The sequence below is a fragment of the Motacilla alba genome, chromosome 9 (genome assembly GCF_015832195.1).
Source record: "Motacilla alba alba isolate MOTALB_02 chromosome 9, Motacilla_alba_V1.0_pri, whole genome shotgun sequence".
NCBI classification, from domain to species: domain Eukaryota; kingdom Metazoa; phylum Chordata; class Aves; order Passeriformes; family Motacillidae; genus Motacilla; species Motacilla alba.
In genome coordinates, this window is record NC_052024.1 from 3,878,835 (window position 1) to 3,897,180 (window position 18,346).

The window sequence follows — 18,346 nt, forward strand, 5'->3', positions numbered from 1 at the left end:
TGTGGCTCCTTCAGTTCCCCGTGAAGGTAGGAGTCTGTCCCTCATGTTCATTGGCCCTTCTGCCAGCCGACTGAAGGAGCTCTGCCTTCCAAGGGTCAGAGCTTCCCCTGCAGAGCATCCTTCAGCACCTGCAGTCCGGGTCATTAGGTCTGCACTGGGCTTGTCACTGCCAGGAGGCTGCGGGTGCTCTGAGCTGGGGAGTCTCAGCCAGATTTTAAACCCCCCCAGAGGGTGATGGGCTCTGCATTTCCTTACCCAAGCCCCACACTTCAGGTTTCAGCCCATCTAAGCACGGGATGCTCAGACACCAATGTCTGTCTCAGCCAGGGCTGAGGGGGCAGGTCTTGCCTTCCTCCATCCTGCGGGGAAGACAAGCTGGCTGGTGTCCCAGAGAGGGACCAAAAGCAGCAGACCCCCATCAGAGTGGCTTGGGCTCATCCTGAAGAATGCTGAACCCAAGCCAGACAAGAGACATTACTGCTTCATGCCCTGGTGTAGGAAAAAGAGGGCAGAGAGATGCAGGCCACCAGTTTCTGAGGGTGGTGGGGCATGGCTCACTCCTGGCAGGGTTGCTGTGTGTCCATGGGGCATCACTCTGCCATGGAAAGAGTCCCTGCCTCAGCAGCAGCCAGGACATTCCTTCTGTCAGTGCCTGGCAGGAATGCTGGAGGAGGCTGGGGACCTCATGCAGAAACTGAACTGAGAACCAGGGGTGGTTCTATAGGAAGATAAGGCTGGGCAGGGCAGGGAAACATGCCTGTCCCCCCAAATGTCTTGGTGTCAGTGGGGTAACCCTGCCCTCTTGTCGCAGTGTGGCCCTGGCATCCTGCAGCCAGAGCTCTGGCACCAGGAAGAGCCAGTGTGATGTGATCCCCATGGCCCAGCTCTGCCTTTGACACCTGCACTTCTCAGACCTCTGGGTGCCACAATCAAGAGGCTGGTGCTGCAAATGCTGCCTTCTGCCCTATCCTGCAGACTGGGACCTGCCCTTTCCCCCCCTTTTTCCCCTTTTTCCCCCTTTTCCCCTTTCCCCCCCTTTCTCCTTTTTCTCCTTTTTCTCCTTTTTCTCCTTTTTCTCCTTTTCCCCCTTTTTCCCCTATTCCCCCTTTTTCCCCTTTCCCCCCTTTTTCCCCTTCCCCCCCTTTTCCCCTTTCCCCCCTTTTCCCCCTTTCCCCCTTTCCCCCCTTTTTCCCCTTTCCCTTCTTTTCCCATTTCCTCCTTCCCCCTTCTGCCTTTCCCTTCCTCCTTTCTTCCTCTTTTCCTTCTTCCTGTTCTTCACCCTGTTTTTCTCCTTTCCCATTCCTCTTTCCCTTTCCTCTATCACTTCTTCTCCTCATTCTCTCCTCTCTCCCCCACAGGCAAGGGGCCAGGGGCAGGCTCTGGAGGAACACTTTCCTGGCTGCTGCCGGGTACAGGCAGCACAGTGAGTGACCCCGCTGCAGGCGCCGTGTGAGGAGTGATGCTGGGCAGTGCCACATCTGGTGACAAAGCTGGCCAGCCACAAGAGGTGGGAGCAGCTGGAGGTGCTGCCAGGCGCTGAGCAGAGCTCTGAGCAGAATGGTGCAGGTCAGGCGGTGGGCACAGAAGCTCCATGGCATGTGGCTGAGCCCTGGCTGGGGCCGTGCTGCCTGGGATGAGCCACAGGGCAGGGACACTGCATGGGCATTTGGGGCAGCACCTGGACACTCAACCCCACAATCAGCCCAAGATGAGCACAGCTCCTCTGGCCCAAAAACAGCAGGAAAAAATTCCTAGTGGAAAGGTTAGTTAGGCTGTGGAGGACATGGCTGGAGTGCAGAGTGTCTGGGCAAGTCACCAGAGGCTGGTGGCGAGTGCCCTGGTACTGGCAGAGAGTCTGGCCTGAATGAGCTAATCACTGTTTCCATCTTGGCGTTTTACAGTTCCAAGAATTTCTGATCTGTTAGAAACAGGAGAGAGAAAACAAGCCCAAGCTGAAGGGCAAGTACAAGCAAGAGAGAGGAAAAAATCCTGGGGGCACGGGAGCACCTGGCACAGCAGAGGTGGGCGAGGAGCTGCAATGAGCCCCCAGCGTCCCTCACCCAGCTTGCCTCTCTGCAGGGCTGTGCACTGTGACTGCTGCATGCCAGACCCTGCAAGACGCCATCGTCACCCAGCAGAACGATTTTGGGGTGCTGAGCTGGTGGGGTGAGGAGCTGGCAGGCGCAGAGGCGCTGGGATGAGGGAGGTACGTGATGCTCTGCCCCAGCACCAGCACTTCTGCACCCCACAAGCCCCCAGAGTGGCACGGCCCCCAACAAAACGGTTGGGATGGGAAGGGGGGACAAAGGCAGGGAAGGTAGAGAGGAAGAGAGAGTAATTTAACATGACAGGCTGTTTATTTTGGCAAAAAGGGTCTCTTTTCAACAGATTTCAAAGCTCGGCCCTGGGGCTTGGGGGGGACCACACAGAGGGGTGGGAGATGAGGGGTGCGAGATGGGGGGGTTCAGTGGGGCACCCAGGCTGAGAGGGAGGGAGAAGAATCCCCTGTCTGTTCCTGCCTGGGCTATGGGCAGGTTTTCAAGGCCTGGGTGTGCTTGCAGCCTGCAGCGGGGTGTCCCCGTGGGTGTCCCCGTGGGTGCCCAGGCTCCCGCACGCACACGCTTGCTACATGCTTGCACACACATTCACACGCTCCCCCTGCCCCTGCTCCTTGCTCCAGGCCAGGGCTCAGCTGGAGTCTTGGCTTCGCCCGGTGACATTTCAAAATAGGCTGTTTATTAAAATTAGAAAAAAAAAAAAGAAACAACCGCGGGGGGGGGGGGGGGGGGGGTGAATTGCTAGGAAAGAAATAATTATTATAATCACATTAAGAGCTTTGGCTGTAAAACTCTTGTGAGGGCTCAGGGAAGGAGCTGGGGCTGCTCTCTGCAGGGAGTACAGGGGGCGGTTTTCCTGCCTTGTGCTCTTTTATTTTCCAGTCCTGATCCAACAACACCTCCCCTCCTCCCCTTTTCCTCCCCTTTATCCTGGGAAATGAAAACAATTTATTTAATGATGGATCATCCCTTTCTCTGGTCACTGACCTTCTGGGTGAATTTCTGCTGAGCTCGGTGGAAAACTCGAGGCTGGGTTGTGGATCCCATCTGTGGATGGGGGAGGGGGGGAGCTCACCCTTATCCTTCCCAAAATCCACAGCAGCGATCCTGGGGAGCGGGACAGGGCTGGCAGAGAGGGTTCCCACCAGGAAGCCCAGAAGCAGACTTTGCTTCAGGCACTATCCCTGCAAACCAACACTTTGGGGGCAGATATGGGGGCCGCAGAGCCTTCTCTCCTGGAACGACCTGATGGGTTTTTGGTATTTACCTGCGGTTGGGGTGGGCTGGGGTGCAGTGCCGAGGTGGGAGTGGGCAGTGGAGAAGTGATCTCCCCCCTTCCAACAGCCCTTGCTGCCCAGAGGGGCTTTTCTGGCTCAGGGTGTGTGTGGGAAGTGGTTTTGGGAGCTGCTCCGGGATGAGGTGTGTGGGGCAGCGTGGGGCTCCCAGCAGCAGCCGGCCCTGTGCTCCCCTGTTTGGCTGGGCTCTGCTCCCCAGGAGGGGATTGCCGGCGAGGGAGGGGGAAAGGCAGGATCACAGAGGGGTGGTGGGGTGTGTGCGTGTGCTGTCAGCACCCAGCACTGCCCCGGGCCCCAGGCAGGAGTGCTGTCCTGCATCCCTGCCGTTCTGCTCAACCCCCAGCTGACCTGCAGAAAGGGACGGAGCAACCCAGCATCCAGCCCCCTCCCCTCTGGCCCTTCATCTGCCGTGGCCCGCTGCTCAAAGCATGGTTCTTGTAAAAATGTGTAAATATTTATACAAGAATAATTTAAAAAACATGGTCTGTCAAATAATCAAAGCAGCAGAACATCCGAGGAGCTTTCAGCTGGATTGGGAAAGCCCGTGTTGCTTCCCGATGCTCCGCCGCAGTGCTGGAGGTGCCCGTGGCCAGCCCCAGCCCTGTGTGATGCCACACTTGCCAATGTGGCTTCACAACAGGCTTGAAGTCTTCATTAAAACTGGTGGTGGGTTGGCTTTCACTTCCATTAAGCCAGCTGCCTGCTGCAGCAGCTTCAGCCAGGGACAGGACTTCACCAGGCTCTGGTTTCCGCCTCGTGTCCCGGTTTTGGCACTGTTCCCTGCACTGGGACTGCCCAGGAGCTGGGGTATCCTTGGGTGGAGTGCTGTGTTCCTGTCCTCCCCTGAGACAGGGAGGCCCTGTCCCTCCCCGAGGCCAGGGACTGGTGTGGGGAGTGGCAGGGAAGCAGCCGAGCTGACAGGGTGACCCCTGGTGCTCTGGGGTTGCTGGGGCACTCCCTGACAGCATCCCCATCCCTGCAGAGCCAGCAGCACCCTCAGCATTTCAAAACCTCGGCTCTGCAGTGGTGGGGCAAGAGCCGTGGGCCAGGGCTTGCCCTAGGGAATGGGATTTGTGTCCATCTCAAGGGTTGCACACCCCCATTTGTGCTGGTGGCAGCAGAGGCTGGCAGAGCCACAGCTCCTTTTCTGTGTCCCAGTGGCACCGTGTTCCCCCAGGGAACAGCCCTGAGCTTCCCAGGGGAGCAGCACCTGGGACCCCCCAGTCCCACGTCCTTCTGCTCATTGGGACTCCCCTAGGAGCAGGGAGGGGACAAACAGCAACCCAGCAGCATCGCTGCCACCACGGCTCAGATGACACGTGGCCACCAGATGCAGGGGCCGTGGGGTTCAGAAGGGTCCCAGGGGGCAGGAGGAGGTGACAGGACAGGAGAGGGGAAGAGGTCCCCCCTGCTCCCGGCCCTGTGGGGTGGAGCAGGCGTTGCTGGGGGTTTGGGGGAGTGGGAGCTGGGTGTTGCAGTAACCTCCATCCTCCTGGCTACCCTCCAGCCCCTTCCCACCACCCACATCCCTGCGCGTGATCTGTGCTGCTGCATTCTTTGAGCCTGGGCCAGACAACGAGTTCAAACCCTTTCGTTAAACCTCAGCTCCCCTCCAACACCCACACACCTCCTTGGTCTACCTGGCTGCCTCTCCCACCCTGGGGAAGGAGCTTCCAGGACCAGCTCTCCCCCGCAGGAGGTGACGCTTGTGCCACACACGTGTTTGGCATCCGCAGGAAACGCTCTCTGGGCTTGGCCCAATTAGCTGGGAGGGAGGGGAGAGCCAAATCCAAACCATGTGCTGACCTGCAGTCCCCTCTGCCTGAATTATCCGTGCTGAATGCTCTGGATCATTAACAGCTCCCCAGGCCCCTTCCACATGTCCCGTCCCCCAAGCGCGGGCTCTGACCGGGGTGGGGGTGGGTAGGGTTTCGTGCTCTTTCCCTGCGGTTTTCCAGGGCTGCCTTTTGTGGGAGGTAGTGGGCTCCACTGTGGGGCTGTGAGTGGTGGCCAGGAGGAGCCAGGGGGTGACTCTCTGTGGATTTGGGGCAGCCCTGAAATTGGGATGCCAGCTAGAGACAGGCTTGGGGTCAGCAGAAGGACCTCTCCCTCCTGGAGGTGGTTCTTCACTGGGGAGCATCTGAAGCTGGGGTGAGAGTCCAGGATACCCCCGGGACCTGCAGAGAACCCTCCACAGCCTCACCAGAGCCACCCACTGGGACGGGTGGGGCAGATCCTGGCCCTGTTTTGGTGGCCATCGAAGAGCTGGACACCGTACAGGTGGTGGCAGAAAGGGGCATCTGCTGCTGGAGATGGAGTGGGTGGTGGAGGACAGAGCTTGGCCAGATGCTGTGCAGAAAGGGCTGCTTTCCCCCACACTCCCCCCAGCACTCTCAGCGCAGAGCCCAGCTTTGCACTGGCTCCAGCTCCAGGCCCAGAGGAAATGTCTGCAGCTGGGGCCCACAGCTGTTCTCCCTGCTCCATTTACTGCTTCCAATTTAACGTCCCGGGGAGCTGGGCTGGACAACAAGGGGGGAATGTGGTGATGCTTTCCTGTGCAAAGCCTGCCTGGAAGAAAATCCTCCCCTCACACTTGGGATGGCCGCCCTTCCCCTCTCTTGAGGTAAAACCTGCCAGGAGAAGCTCAGGATGGCCCTGTGGGGCATGCCCTGGAGGAGGGGCAGGTCCTGCCACAACCTCCCTGTGTTCCTTGGAAGCTGAGCTTGTGGCAGGCCTGGCAGGGCCAGGAGATGGGATTTGGGAGCGCAGGGCTCACTCTGGTGGGTGTAAGGTGGCAGATGGTGGCAGCCAGAAGATGCCCCTAACGAGATGGGTCTGTGGCATGGCAGAGCCACAGAATGGCTGTGGGGGAGGATGGCAGTGCCCCACTGCATCCCACCTCGGCCGGGCTGGAACTGGGCTGTGCAGCCTAATGCCTTCCAGAAAACCAGCCATGAATGGCCAGGGAGGGTAATTCATATCAAACCCATAAAACCTTTATTAGTGTCCTAGGGGAGAAATCCGGATGTGGCTGCTTATTTATTTTGGATTTCTCTCTCTTCTTCTTCTTTTTTTTTTTTTTTTCCTCCTTTTCTTTTAACATTTTCTTCCAAGAGATTTTTAAAGTGATAGGGTCAGCTCTCTGGGATCAGCAGCAGGGCTCAGACAGGGTTGCCTGTGGTCCTGGGCCACTGGTGCAGGCTCTGGCATTCCAGGAGTCAGGCTGATCTCGGGGTCCAGCTTTGGAACCCTTCATGAGTTGATAATTATTCAGAACCATCTGTGCTTTTAGTGGGGCTTCCCTGGGATTAGCCCTCGCCTTTCCTGGGAGTTCAGCCTCTCCCAGTCAAACCATTTCCCGATAATAAATGTAGGGTGGGTGTGTTTGTTTTGCTTTGCTCTTTTTTTTTTTTTTTCCCTGCAGTAAAGACAAAGAAGCCCTTGAGCCTGGAGCGTAACCTAAAACACGGCATTCCTGAAAAGAATTTCCTGATAATATTTTTAGCACCTGGAAAAAAAAAAAAGAAAAGAAAAAAATAGCAGGGGGGAGGAGGAGGGGGGAAAAAAAAAGCCAAAAAACAGGGAAAAAAGGGGAAATAACCCAGATTTTTTTTTTCTCCGTCACTCTTTTTTCTCCCTGTGTGTTAGGGGAGCAGGGGGAGCTGGGGGAGCGGCTGGGCCCGGGCTGGGGGCTCTGTGCCCGCGCGTGTTTTTGGGGGGCAGCGGGGGCACCCCCCGCCGCTCGCGCTCCCCGGGGACCCCGCCCCGCGGCCCCGCCCCCCGCGCGCCGCGCGCCGATTGGCCGGTCACACCCCGATTATGCAAATGAGGCTCGGGGCGTGGCCGGCAGGGTGAGGGCGCTCGGCGCGCCTCGCGGCTGAGGGGCCTCCGCTCCGCGCAGCGCTGCGGGCCGGCGCTCCCGGCTCCCGGCTCCGGGCAGCAGCTCCAGCAGCAGCCACCGCCCTCCCCGTGCCCCTCCGCGGGCGCCCTGCCCCGCCCCGCCCCGCCCCGCCCTGCCCCGCCCCCGCCATGCTTCCGTGGCCGGTGCCCCGGTGAGAGGCGAGCGGCGTTGCCGGCGGCCATGCGGGTCCTGGCGGGCTGGGCCGTGCTGGTGGCGCTGGGCGAGTGGCTGTGGGCCGGTGCGGAGGTGCCGCTGGGGGACTTCTATCCCTTCGGGCCGGCCCAGGGCGACGCCGCCACGCGGAAGCAGGACGACGGCGGCTCCGAGCTCCGGCCCCTCTCCATCCCCTTCCCCTTCTTCGGTGTGGGGCACACCGGCCTCTACGTGAGTAACTTCCACTTATTTCTGCTTATTCCATCCTAGTCCCTCTTTTTCCCTCCCTCTAATTCCTTCTTTTCTGTTTCATTCTTCCTCTCCCCTTTCTCTTATTTCCTCTTCCCTGTCCTGCTTGGATGAGCCCGAGTCTCCTTGGGGGCCATCAGGTGGTCCCCGCTTCCCTGGAAGCATCGGAGGAGTAGCGGCGTGCCGAGGATGACGCGGTGGGCCCTGGCCTTGGGGAGCATGCAGGACCCCCGGCTCATTGTGGGGGTCCCCAGCGAGGATCCTGGCCCCAGTGCTTTGGGAATGCTGGGCAAAGCCCTCACCCACGGCGGAGAGCCTGGACTTAGTCCCGGCTGCAGCCTGCGTTACCTGTGTACCCACGCCTTGTGGGACTGGCTTGGTGGCATGCCGGGGGATCCCGACAGCAGGGAGCCGGATACATCTGGTGGGCAAGAGCCCAGAGTCGGTGTGCTGCAGCCCTAGCGTGGTGGCCTCTGGCTGGTGGCCCTTGCTGCAGCGAGGGGGTGTTGGTAGGACTCTGAGTGTGATTGGAATAAAGACAGCTGCACTTCGGGCTGCCCGCTCGGCACATCTGATTCCCTTGCTTTTCCCTGCACCCTCTGGGCTGCTGGGACTGTCGGTGACACACTCCCTTGCAACCCCTAAACCACCAGGAGGAGACTGTGGCCAAAGAACTCGAATCATGCCTGGCTCATCATGTCCCCTGTGGCCAGAGGGGCAAGCCCGAGTGCCTGGCTGTCCATGGAATCTTTTGGGTGGTGCTGTCTTGCATCCAGAAGTGAGATTTGGGCTCCACATGCCTGTTTCCACCTGGCACAGTGAATCCTTCAGCATCCTGATCCCATCTCCCCGGTTTGCTCTGGGCTTCATGATGGCCCAGACCCAGGTGGCAGAGGAGAGGGCTGAGCCTTGCCTTGATGCCATCCCAGAGCTGGGCTCATGTACCATTTCGCTGCCTTGGCTCAGCACAGGGGGTCCTTGGCCCTACCTGGTCGTGTTTTTCCCCTGATCAAAACATCAGCCCTGCCATTGGGTGGGAGGGATCCAGGCTTGGGGCTTGAGCCACTGTGGAAGGATAGAAGGGGCTGGGAGAAGCCAGGGGACATGATGGTTGTCCCGTAGAGGATCCACAGTGTAGCTCTAGGTCTTGGAGGGGCTGTAGGGATCAGAGGACAGTGCATCCCATTTCCCTGAGCTAAAACCCCACGGCTCTGCAGGGCTAGCTTGCCTGACCCCAGCACAGAAGTCCATGTGGCAGGGGCCCTCCTCCCCAGGGAGCTGCTGTCCAGGGGGACTGGCACGGGGCTGAGTTCACCTGGAAACCTCTGTACTCAAGGGCTGCCTCCAACCACCCCCCTCCTCCTTCACAAAAACCAGCAACAACAAAAAAAGTCCTTCTTGGCTCTGGTTCTCTCCCATCTTGCTTTAATCAAGGGAAGAATGTTCCTCTGCGGACACAGTGGGGTTACGGAGGCTTTGGGAAAACAGAATCCTCTTTCCCTTAGTCACAGTAAGGACTGCCCTGTGCTCAAACGGAGGGGCTATGAACCCTCCTCGGGGACTGGGGACCTCCCCCAGGGACTGCACAAGGCCATCACAGCTCAGCCCCCCCGTGCCTCGGCGTGCTGGCAGCTGGGGTGAAAGCATTCTGGCTTCCACATGGCTCCTGGGGATGCTGGCTCCCAGCTCCTTTTTGGCACACGAGTGTGACACCACTGCCTGCCCGCATGCCAGAGCTGCTCTCTCCAGTTGAGAGCCTCTTGCCTGTACCAGGCCCCCTTTTCCATCCTGCCTGGAGAGCTTGGCTGGAGTCTGTGTGTTCCTGCCTGTCCCACGGTCCTTTGTGGGCTGGGGAATAGAGTGGCTTGGAGCTGACTGGACCGCTGTGGCAGAGTGCTGGCAGGGTCTCCTCCGGGGAATTTGGGAGCTCAGGGTGAGAGCATTTACCTTCGATCCCTGTTCAGGCAGGGAGAGAGCTTCTTTACCTTCCTCATTCCCACTGCATCCCCAAGCTGGGAGGTAGCACTCCAGGCAGCAACATCCACTAGTTCCAGTTTCCTTCCCTGGGCTCAGGCTGCCTCTGCCATGCATCCGTGGGCCAGGCACCCCAGAACCCTAATTGCCCCAATTAGTTAGTGCTGAGGAACAGCTTGAAGCGTCTCACCCTGGGGGTCTGGCATCCCCCGCTTTAATGAGAGCAGCTTTGCATGGGGTGGCAGCCCTTGGTCTCCTGGGGATCAGAAGCCCCTCGGCTCAGCCGGAGAGCTGTGCGTGCCGCCGGATGGAGCGAGGCTCCTCCCGTCCTGGGCCAGTGCCCACGGCCCCCCTGCCAGGAGGGTCCAGCCCCATGGGCTGCCTGTGAGCCATGAGGCTGGGGAGCGAGCTCAGGCCTCTCCCCTGCCAAGAGCAGTGCCGTGAGCTGGCCCCACGCACCGGGCACTGTTTGTTTTGTGCGCAGGGCTCCCGCAGTTTTTGCAGCTGTTCCCCTTCCCCTGGCCCGGAGAACAGGGCTGGGTTTGTTCGGGCAGTGGCCCGCAGCCGCGCTCCAGCGAGCAGGCGGCTGGGGCGGGGGGCTGGGGGTGTTGTGGGTGCTCAGGCACGTCTCTGCTTCTAAGGACAGGAAGGGGAAGCGCTCCAATATTTGTAGAAAGGGGAGGGGGAGAGAAAGATGAAACGGAAAGCACCTCTAAAACATGGAGTCCTGCTGGCAGCAGGAGTCAAGTGTGGCCACCCGTTTCTTTCCCTTGCTCTCTGCAGGTAAACAACAATGGGATCATCTCATTCCTGAAGGAAGTCTCCCAGTTCACGCCGGTGGCCTTCCCCATCTCCAAGGACCGGCGGGTGGTTGCTGCTTTCTGGGCAGATGTGGATAATCGGCGGGCAGGTGAAATATATTACCGAGAGAGCACCGAGCAGCCCATCTTGGACAGAGCGAGCAGGGACATTGCCCAGTATTTCCCTGAGTTCCCGGGGTTTTCTGCACAGTGGGTCTTCATTGCAACCTGGTACCGAGTCACCTTCTTCGGAGGCAACTCATTTTCACCAGTGAGTAGCTGAGGCAAAGCAGCCACCCCACCTGTGTGCCTTCAGTGTGTTGCCAGACCTTCCACTTGGCACGCAGCTGTCAGCAGAGATCAGTTGGCCACGCTGGCTCCATCACCATGCCTTGCTGTGACAGAGCAATGGCGGGCTAGCAATACCAAACCCTCCTCTTTGTGCCATGTGGAGGCTTTACATCATCAGCCTCCTTGGGCAAAATTGAGGCACCTTTTGCCTTCCAGATGCTCAATATCCATATTTTCCCCCATTTTTCCCATTCCGCTGGGATGAGAAGCAAGCTCTTCTAGCTCAGGATCACAAGTTAGGATTAAAATTAATTAAACTCTAATGCCCTTGCTCGTAGAGGAGGACTGGGGTTGAAGGAAACATCCCTTTGCTGAATGTAATTTCTGTCACTTTATTTTAGGACTGGTTCATCGTCCCTCACTGCTTTCCTCCCCTCCCTGCTGCAGGTAAACACTTTCCAGATCGTCCTCATCACGGATGGCAAGCTTTCCTTCACCATCTTTAACTATGAGTCCATCACCTGGACCACGGGTATGCACGCCAGCAGTGGGGGGGACTTTGCTGGGCTCGGTGGCATCGCGGCACAGGTAAGTGGCAAATGTAGCCCCTGGGGTGCCTGGGTAGCACATCTGCCTTGTGAGCTCGTGGCTCCTGTTTGGGTTTCTTGGAGGTGGAAAATCTCCCCCTGCTTGTTTGTTTTTTGTTTTTTTTTTTCCTTCTTCAGAGTTCTTAAATATCTGTGTATGCTCTGGCTCCCAAAGCTGAGACTATACAGGGGGCTTTGTTATCCCAAAACCACAGATCTTTGCCTTGGCTGCCGCTTCACAGTCCCTTTTCCTTCCTAACCTCAGCCTTTAAGAGCAGCTGCCACGGCTAGCACAGCTTTTGCTTGCAGTTTTATTTCATCCCTGTGGGTGTTGTTGTGTTAAAGGGAAAAAAAGCCAACACGCACACCTGCAAAAACCCCAGTACCCGCTTGGATGTGTGAATTTACCGGCAGTTGATCCGTGCCTGGCTCTCTGCTTGCCAGCCTGCAGCAGGCAGGATGCTGCAGGTGGAGAGGAAGCAAATGGGATTTGAATTCCCAGGAAGGGACTGAGCAGGCCAAGCGTCCACTTCACCCTGTTGTCCTGTCATGTGAACAGGGCTGAGCTCTGGCCTGTGCCATGTGGAAGGGGAAAGGTGGTCTGAGTGCTGCCACCAGGGGTGCCCTGTGACAGGAGAGATGAGTCCTGGTGCTCCAGCTGCCTTTTCCCATGCATTAGTGATGTCTCTTTACTCTGTGCCTTTGTCCTTCCAGGCAGGTTTTAATGCTGGTGATGGAAAGCGCTACTTCAACATCCCCGGATCCCGCACCGATGACATCGCTGACGTGGAGATGACGACAAATGTGGGTATCCCCGGGCGCTGGGTGTTCAGAATCGATGATGCCCAGGTGCAAGTGGGGGGCTGCAGCAATACAAGTAAGAGGACAGCAGTTAGGTTTACTTAACTCCCGACCCAACCCCACACTGTTCTCCAGCCCCATCTTTCCCTGCCTCACCCCCCACCTCCGCGGGGTGGAAGAGATGTCTGGAAGGGCTTTGGGGAGGGAGGGGAGGCAGCTATGTGGGGACTGTCTTCAGCACCAGCTGTGGTTGGGGATGGCACCTGTGGTCGCCCTGGGGCTGGGAACGGCTGGGAGAGCAAATGGGAAGGGGAGGAAGAGTTCTTAGTTTAAAGAAGCCTGTGGGGAGTGATGCGGGAGGCTGGGGAGGAGGTGATGTGCACAGTTAGGCCCCTGCCAGCCCACTGCCAGGCAGGGCACGAGGGGCCAGCACCCTTGGGGGGTGCATCCGTCCATCAGCCCTCGTACGATGGGCTGAGACGAATGGAGGGCTGCTGAATGCCAGCCTGCCATGTGGGGTTAGGTTGCCAGGCCTGGTCCATGCCCCCCACTCTAGGGGTCCTGGCATGTCCCCCACAGAGCTGTTGGTCTCCGGTTCCTCATCCCTACTTCCCCCGGCCGTGTTTTCCCACTCGTGATCTGTGTGTCTTGCGTTATCGGTGTATTTTCTGTACATGAGCTCTCCTGTCCCCTTTCCCTCTGCCCTGAATGATAAGTGAGGGCATGTTCATGTCCTCTCAGCCAGTGGAGCAGACCTCCCCCCGGCCAGGCTGCAGACCTGTGCAGCCTCTCCCCCTTGCACAGGAGGAGTAAAACTGCCCCCTGTCCCAGGGGAGCCTGCAAGGAGCAGCCCCTGCCCCGCCATCAGGCAGGCAGCCCCACGGGCTCCCCAAGCACCCCAGGGAGCCGGGCGGGTGCAGGGAAAGACCCTGGCACTGGTGTGGCTGGAAGGTGGCAGGTGAGCCCTGCCAGGGTGGGGGCTGACAGGGGTCACTGCCTGTTCCCACAGCCTCTGTCTGCCTGACACTGCGGCCCTGCCTGAATGGGGGGAAGTGTATAGAGGACTGCATCACAGGGAACCCCTCCTACACCTGCTCTTGCCTGGCCGGTTTTACTGGGAAGAGGTGCCATGTTGGTGAGCGCTTTGCTGCAAGGAGCGGGTCTAGCTCTCAGTGTCACTGCTGCGTGCTCGCAGTCTGTCTGTCCCTGCCCTGAGCTCCTGTCCCCACACGGGGCTCTGTTTCAGATGTGGATGAGTGCCTCTCCCACCCATGTCAGAACGGAGCCACCTGCCTTAACGGTGCCGGCACGTTCACCTGCAGGTGCCCGCCAGGCTTCAGAGGCAACAACTGCGAGACTGGTGAGCAGTGCGGCTCTTGAAAAGCAGAGACCCAGGGTTGGGGGGCACTTCTGCTCTTGGGAGGGTTCTTCAGACCACGGCTCCTGCAGTAGCTGCTGGGCTCTAGCAGTTTGTGGCAGCCAACTTGGATTTCAGCTTGCTTCAGGCAAAAGAAGTTTTTCCCTGGCCATGAGCCTTTCCTTCTGCTGACTCTTCTGAGGGCTTTGCTCAGCACTGCTGCCAGCACTCTTCCAGCACCACTCCCTTAGCCAGAAAAGCTGGCAGCCAGTGCTCAAACAAGCCTTGCAGGCCCTGCTTTTGCAGGTGATGCTCTGGTCCCAAGCTCTTCAAAGCCAGGGGAGACCCTCCCAGTCTCTGGCAGGGGCTGTGGTTACAGGTTTCCCCCACTGCTGGCCTCCGCCTGCCAGTGGAAGTGCCGCCAAAGCATTTGGCTCCCAGCAAGCTGCCGCGCCAGTGGAAAAGGCGAGACGGGAGTTGACTTGTGGGGGAGGAAGGAAGGGAGGGAGAAATGCCCAGCAGAGCACACTGACTTCCAGGAGGTGTGGTGGGATGAAAGAGCTGAGCTGCCTAAGGACAGGTTTTGGGGACAGTCGTGACTGGGGACATGGCCACTATCTCCTGACAGAAGGTGCACAGGTGGCTCCAGTCCATGCTCTGCCTCAGCCTGGTATCATCACGTGTAGAGGGTGCCGTGTGCTGGTCCTGTGCCTAGGCTGACCCCCCTGCCCCTCTTTTTTTCGATGTTCTTCTGCAGCAGAATCGCCGTGTGAGAACAGGGTGTGCCAGAATGGTGGGAGTTGCCAGGTGGTGAACAGGACAGCAGCATGCTTGTGCCAGTCAGGGTACACAGGGGAGGACTGCCAAACAGGTGGGTGACAGAAACAGGTATGGGATGGGGATGGTGGCATTTCATACCTTGGCAAGCTTCCTTCCCAGTCAGCTTCATTCCTGGTTGTAGTTTTGGGAGGGGAATGCTTGGAATTGCCAGTGGCACCTATTTTTTTCTGTCCATCACTTTCACCCTCCTGAGCATCATCCAGGCTGGGAAGGAGGCACCAGGTGAGCTGGCGGTGCCCCCACATGACCTGACAACCTTTCCTGGCCTCTCCTTGCAGAGGTGAATGAATGTGAGTCCAGCCCATGCCTGAACGGCGGGCACTGCATTGACCTGCTCGATAACTACACCTGTGTGTGCCTGGAGCCCTTTGTGGGACAGCGCTGCGAGACAGGTGCCTGTGCCCCAGGATGACCCGCGGCAGGGACTGTGTCCCCCGTGTTCTGCTGGCCATCATGGCCCCTCTCCCAGGCCCAGGCTCTCCTCGTGCTCACTTCCTTGCTTTCCCCTTACCAGATTCATCTTCCTGTGAGGACCGGAGTTGCCAGAACCGGCAGACGTGCAACTACATCCGCCCTGGCCGCTATATCTGCACCTGCTCCCCGGGTTATTATGGCAACAACTGCCAGTATGGTGCGTGAGGTTGTGCCTTGACCAGCCCGGCATGGGAACTGCAGTCAGGGGCACTGGGCAGGAGTGGGCAAATGGCTGCAAAGGGGCTGTGTCAGTCATAGGCACTGCTGAAACTGGTGGTTGGCATGTGCAGAGCGGCCGTGGTGCTGCCGGGAGGGAACACCTTCCTGCGGGGCTGCTCGACCATGCTGGAACCTCCAGCAGGATCCCCAGGACAGGATATTCCAGCCCCAAACTGGACCTCTCCAGCTCAGGCTCCCCATTCCACACAGGTGGGCCCCGCATGCCCGGCGCCTGCCTCTCCCACCCGTGCCAGAATGCAGGCAGCTGTCTGGAGACTGAGCGGGGCTACGTCTGTGAGTGCCAGGAGGGCTACACTGGACAGGACTGTCGAGAACGTGAGTACAACCCAGGGCACTTGCTAGTGGGGTGCAGCATGTCAAGGGGAGCTTTCATGCTCATGAGAGGGAGAAGCAGCAGCCCCAGAGAGCCTGTTCAGGGCTTTGGGATTGAGCCTGTTCAGGGCTTTGGGATTCAGACACACAGGAGGCTGTGCCTGTGTGTCTGAAGGCCTCAGGGCTGCTGTCCACCTGAGCTTTCCCTGTGAGTGGCCTCTGGCAAGGCTGCTTGTCTGTCCCAGCCCACAAGCAGGAGAGGTCCTAGGAAGCTCCTGTTTCCTCTCTTGCAGAGCTCTCTGAGGGCTGTGAATGCCGTAATGGGGGCAGTTGTCTGGAGGGGAATGTCACCGTCTGCCAGTGCCTTCCTGGGTTTTTTGGTATCCTCTGTGAATTCGGTAGGTGAAAGTTTCTTGCCTGCTGTGCTCATTCCCTCCGGGATGCTTGAGTCAGGCTGCCTGTGGGTCAGCAAGGAGACACTGCCCATGCTTGAGCCTGGCACAGTGCCGGGGCCCACACAGAATTTGAGCCTGGAAATATTGTCACTTGGTGAGATAGCAATGCTTCCACCTCCATCGCTCCCCCTTTGAGCTGTGCCTCTCCCAGCCTCTGCCTCAGCCCAGCTCCCGTGGGTGGGGAGGGAGTCAGGCCTTTGTGCTCTCCCTTGCTGAAGCTCTCTGAGCATCCAGGCTGGGCATTGCCATTTGCACTGTCTGTGCCAGAGGATCTGTCCTGCCTCATTGGACCCTGCAAAGTTAGGAGACTCCTGTTTCCATGCGGGCGTCCTCCTGCCACTGACTGAAAGAGGCTGGCACTGGCCATGTGTTTGCAGAAGTCACCACGACACCGTGCAACATGAACACGCAGTGCCCGGACGGTGGGTACTGCATGGAGTATGGCGGGAGCTACCTCTGTGTCTGCCACACCAACTATGGCACCAACCACAGTAAGACTCCGTGGGCATGTGGGAACAGCCCCGGGGTGGGGGTGAGCAGGGGGTGCCCTCACCTCTAGGGAAGCTGCCTTTGTACCCCTGGCCAAAGGTCCTCAGTGATGCCCTGTGTTTGGCTCTGCAGCGATGCCATCCCCCTGCGACTCGGAGCCCTGCTTGAATGGGGGGTCCTGCAAGGTTCAGGATGACTCGTACATCTGCGAGTGTCCTCAAGGCTTCCTTGGCGTGCACTGCGAGAAAGGTACCTCCACAGTGCTCCCTGTGGCCCCAGCACCTGGCAGAGGTTGGGAGAAGGGCTTGGACCTTCTCGGGAGATGAACAGTTACTTGCAGAGCAGGAAGTTGGTGCAGGTTTTCCCATCTCGTCCTGCGGGGTAGAGGGAGGGATTGAATGATTCCTTTCATGACACCCAACAGTCATAGCAGCAGATCAGTTGTTTCCTGTACAGCACCATCAGTGTTGATGTTTTTTATTCACATACACAACTTCTGCCCTTGGGAGCAGCCAAGTCTCCCAGCATCACACACCTATTGGCCCCCAAGGCCCCAGCAGTGTCTGTGTAGTTTTTGTGGTGTTGCTGGACGCAGGCTGCAGTCAGGCTTCCCGCAGCGAGGGCGGGTGGGGTGCTGCTGGGGGGCAGCGGCTCTGGGTGACCCCGCTCTGGCGCTCTCTCTGCAGCCAAGCCTCGGCTCTGCAGCGCGGGGCCCTGCCGCAACGGGGGCACCTGCAGGGAGGCGGATGGCGAGTACCGCTGCACCTGCCCCTACCGCTTCACCGGCAAGCACTGCGAGATCGGTACAGCCCCCCGGCCCCCGCAGGGAGGAGAGGTGGCAGCTGCCCCACCGGGCTCACGCCCACCTTGTGCCCCCAGGTAAGCCGGACCCCTGTGCATCGGGGCCCTGCCAGAACGGAGGCACCTGTTTCCACTACATCGGCAAGTACAAGTGTGACTGTCCCCCAGGCTACACCGGCCGGCACTGCGAGATCGGTAGGTTTGAGGAGGGTGTGCCACTATCTGCCTGACTGTCAGGAGCTCGCTGCTTGCTTTGAGCCCCCCTTCCTTGCAACTCTTCCTTGTGCCCTGCTGGAAGGGGAAGGGGGCTGGCTCTGGTTTCATTCCTTGCTCTGCTCTTCTTCCAGTGCCCTCTCCTTGCTTTCTTAGCCCCTGTGAGAATGGGGCTACCTGCGAGGACCTCGGCGGGGGCTATGCTTGCACCTGCTCCGTGGGCTATGTAGGGAAGCACTGCCAGTTTGGTAAGGGCCCTGCACTTCCCCTGCTGCCTGGGGACTTAGGGCTCCTCTCTGGGCCCCATTCATCCCGTGTCTCTCCACAGAGGTTGATTGTGGCATCCCCAGTGAGGTGAAGCATGCCCAGGCTTCTTTCAACTCCACCAAGGTGGGCTCACTGGCTGAATACCAGTGTGAGCTGGGCTATATCCTGAGCCAGCACAACCATCCCCGTGTCTGCCGTGTGCCAGGTGTCTGGAGCGACCCTCCCGAATGTGATGGTGAGGAGTGCTGGGGAGTGGGCAAGCCCTGGGACACCATCCCAGTGACCTGTGGTCACGACCGTGGTTTGGTGACCCCAGGATAAGTACTCCAGTTGTCTGCTGCCTTCCCCCCGGGATCCCTGTCCTGTGCTCATGTCTCTCCCTTGCCCAAATGCCTTTAGAGATCGACGAGTGCCAGTCGCAGCCCTGCCTGAATGGTGGCCAGTGCAAGGATCGTGTCTCTGCCTTCCTGTGCTTGTGTGAGCCAGGTTACACCGGCTACCACTGCGAGCTGGGTAAGAGACCACGCCAGGCATGCTCCAGGACTGTCACAATCCCTTCCTCACCCTCCTGCCCTTGGGAAAGCCCCAGTGGATTGCGAACTCCATCGCAAGGAGCTAGGTTACCAGGAGCTGGGTGTGCTTGGATCAGGGCTTCTTTCCCAGGACTCCCAGCCAACCGTAGGATTTTCCACCAGGGAGATGCTGCTCCTGTTGGGGGACAATGGGCAGCTTGGGAAGTGTTTGGACTCTGGCAGGTGGCTCCAGCCCAGCTCTCTGGGATCTGGCAGAG

General features: G+C 59.0%; 1 protein-coding gene across 1 annotated transcript in view; it reads left to right on the plus strand.

Annotated features, from left to right (window-relative positions):
• Positions 1 to 7,180: 7,180 nt before the first annotated feature.
• The window catches only part of SNED1 (sushi, nidogen and EGF like domains 1), a 17,537-nt gene continuing 6,371 nt past the window's right edge, over positions 7,181 to 18,346 (plus strand). Inside the window, exons 1-18 of the mRNA XM_038146083.1 lie at positions 7,181 to 7,637; positions 10,413 to 10,700; positions 11,168 to 11,308; positions 12,022 to 12,184; positions 13,118 to 13,243; positions 13,355 to 13,468; positions 14,223 to 14,336; positions 14,584 to 14,697; positions 14,820 to 14,936; positions 15,209 to 15,334; positions 15,625 to 15,729; positions 16,164 to 16,277; positions 16,408 to 16,524; positions 16,962 to 17,078; positions 17,155 to 17,271; positions 17,424 to 17,537; positions 17,618 to 17,791; positions 17,956 to 18,307. Of these exons, the coding sequence (XP_038002011.1) occupies positions 7,434 to 7,637; positions 10,413 to 10,700; positions 11,168 to 11,308; positions 12,022 to 12,184; positions 13,118 to 13,243; positions 13,355 to 13,468; positions 14,223 to 14,336; positions 14,584 to 14,697; positions 14,820 to 14,936; positions 15,209 to 15,334; positions 15,625 to 15,729; positions 16,164 to 16,277; positions 16,408 to 16,524; positions 16,962 to 17,078; positions 17,155 to 17,271; positions 17,424 to 17,537; positions 17,618 to 17,791; positions 17,956 to 18,307 (2,717 nt within the window). The 5' untranslated portion in view covers positions 7,181 to 7,433. The remainder of the gene's footprint in view (positions 7,638 to 10,412; positions 10,701 to 11,167; positions 11,309 to 12,021; positions 12,185 to 13,117; positions 13,244 to 13,354; positions 13,469 to 14,222; positions 14,337 to 14,583; positions 14,698 to 14,819; positions 14,937 to 15,208; positions 15,335 to 15,624; positions 15,730 to 16,163; positions 16,278 to 16,407; positions 16,525 to 16,961; positions 17,079 to 17,154; positions 17,272 to 17,423; positions 17,538 to 17,617; positions 17,792 to 17,955; positions 18,308 to 18,346) is intronic.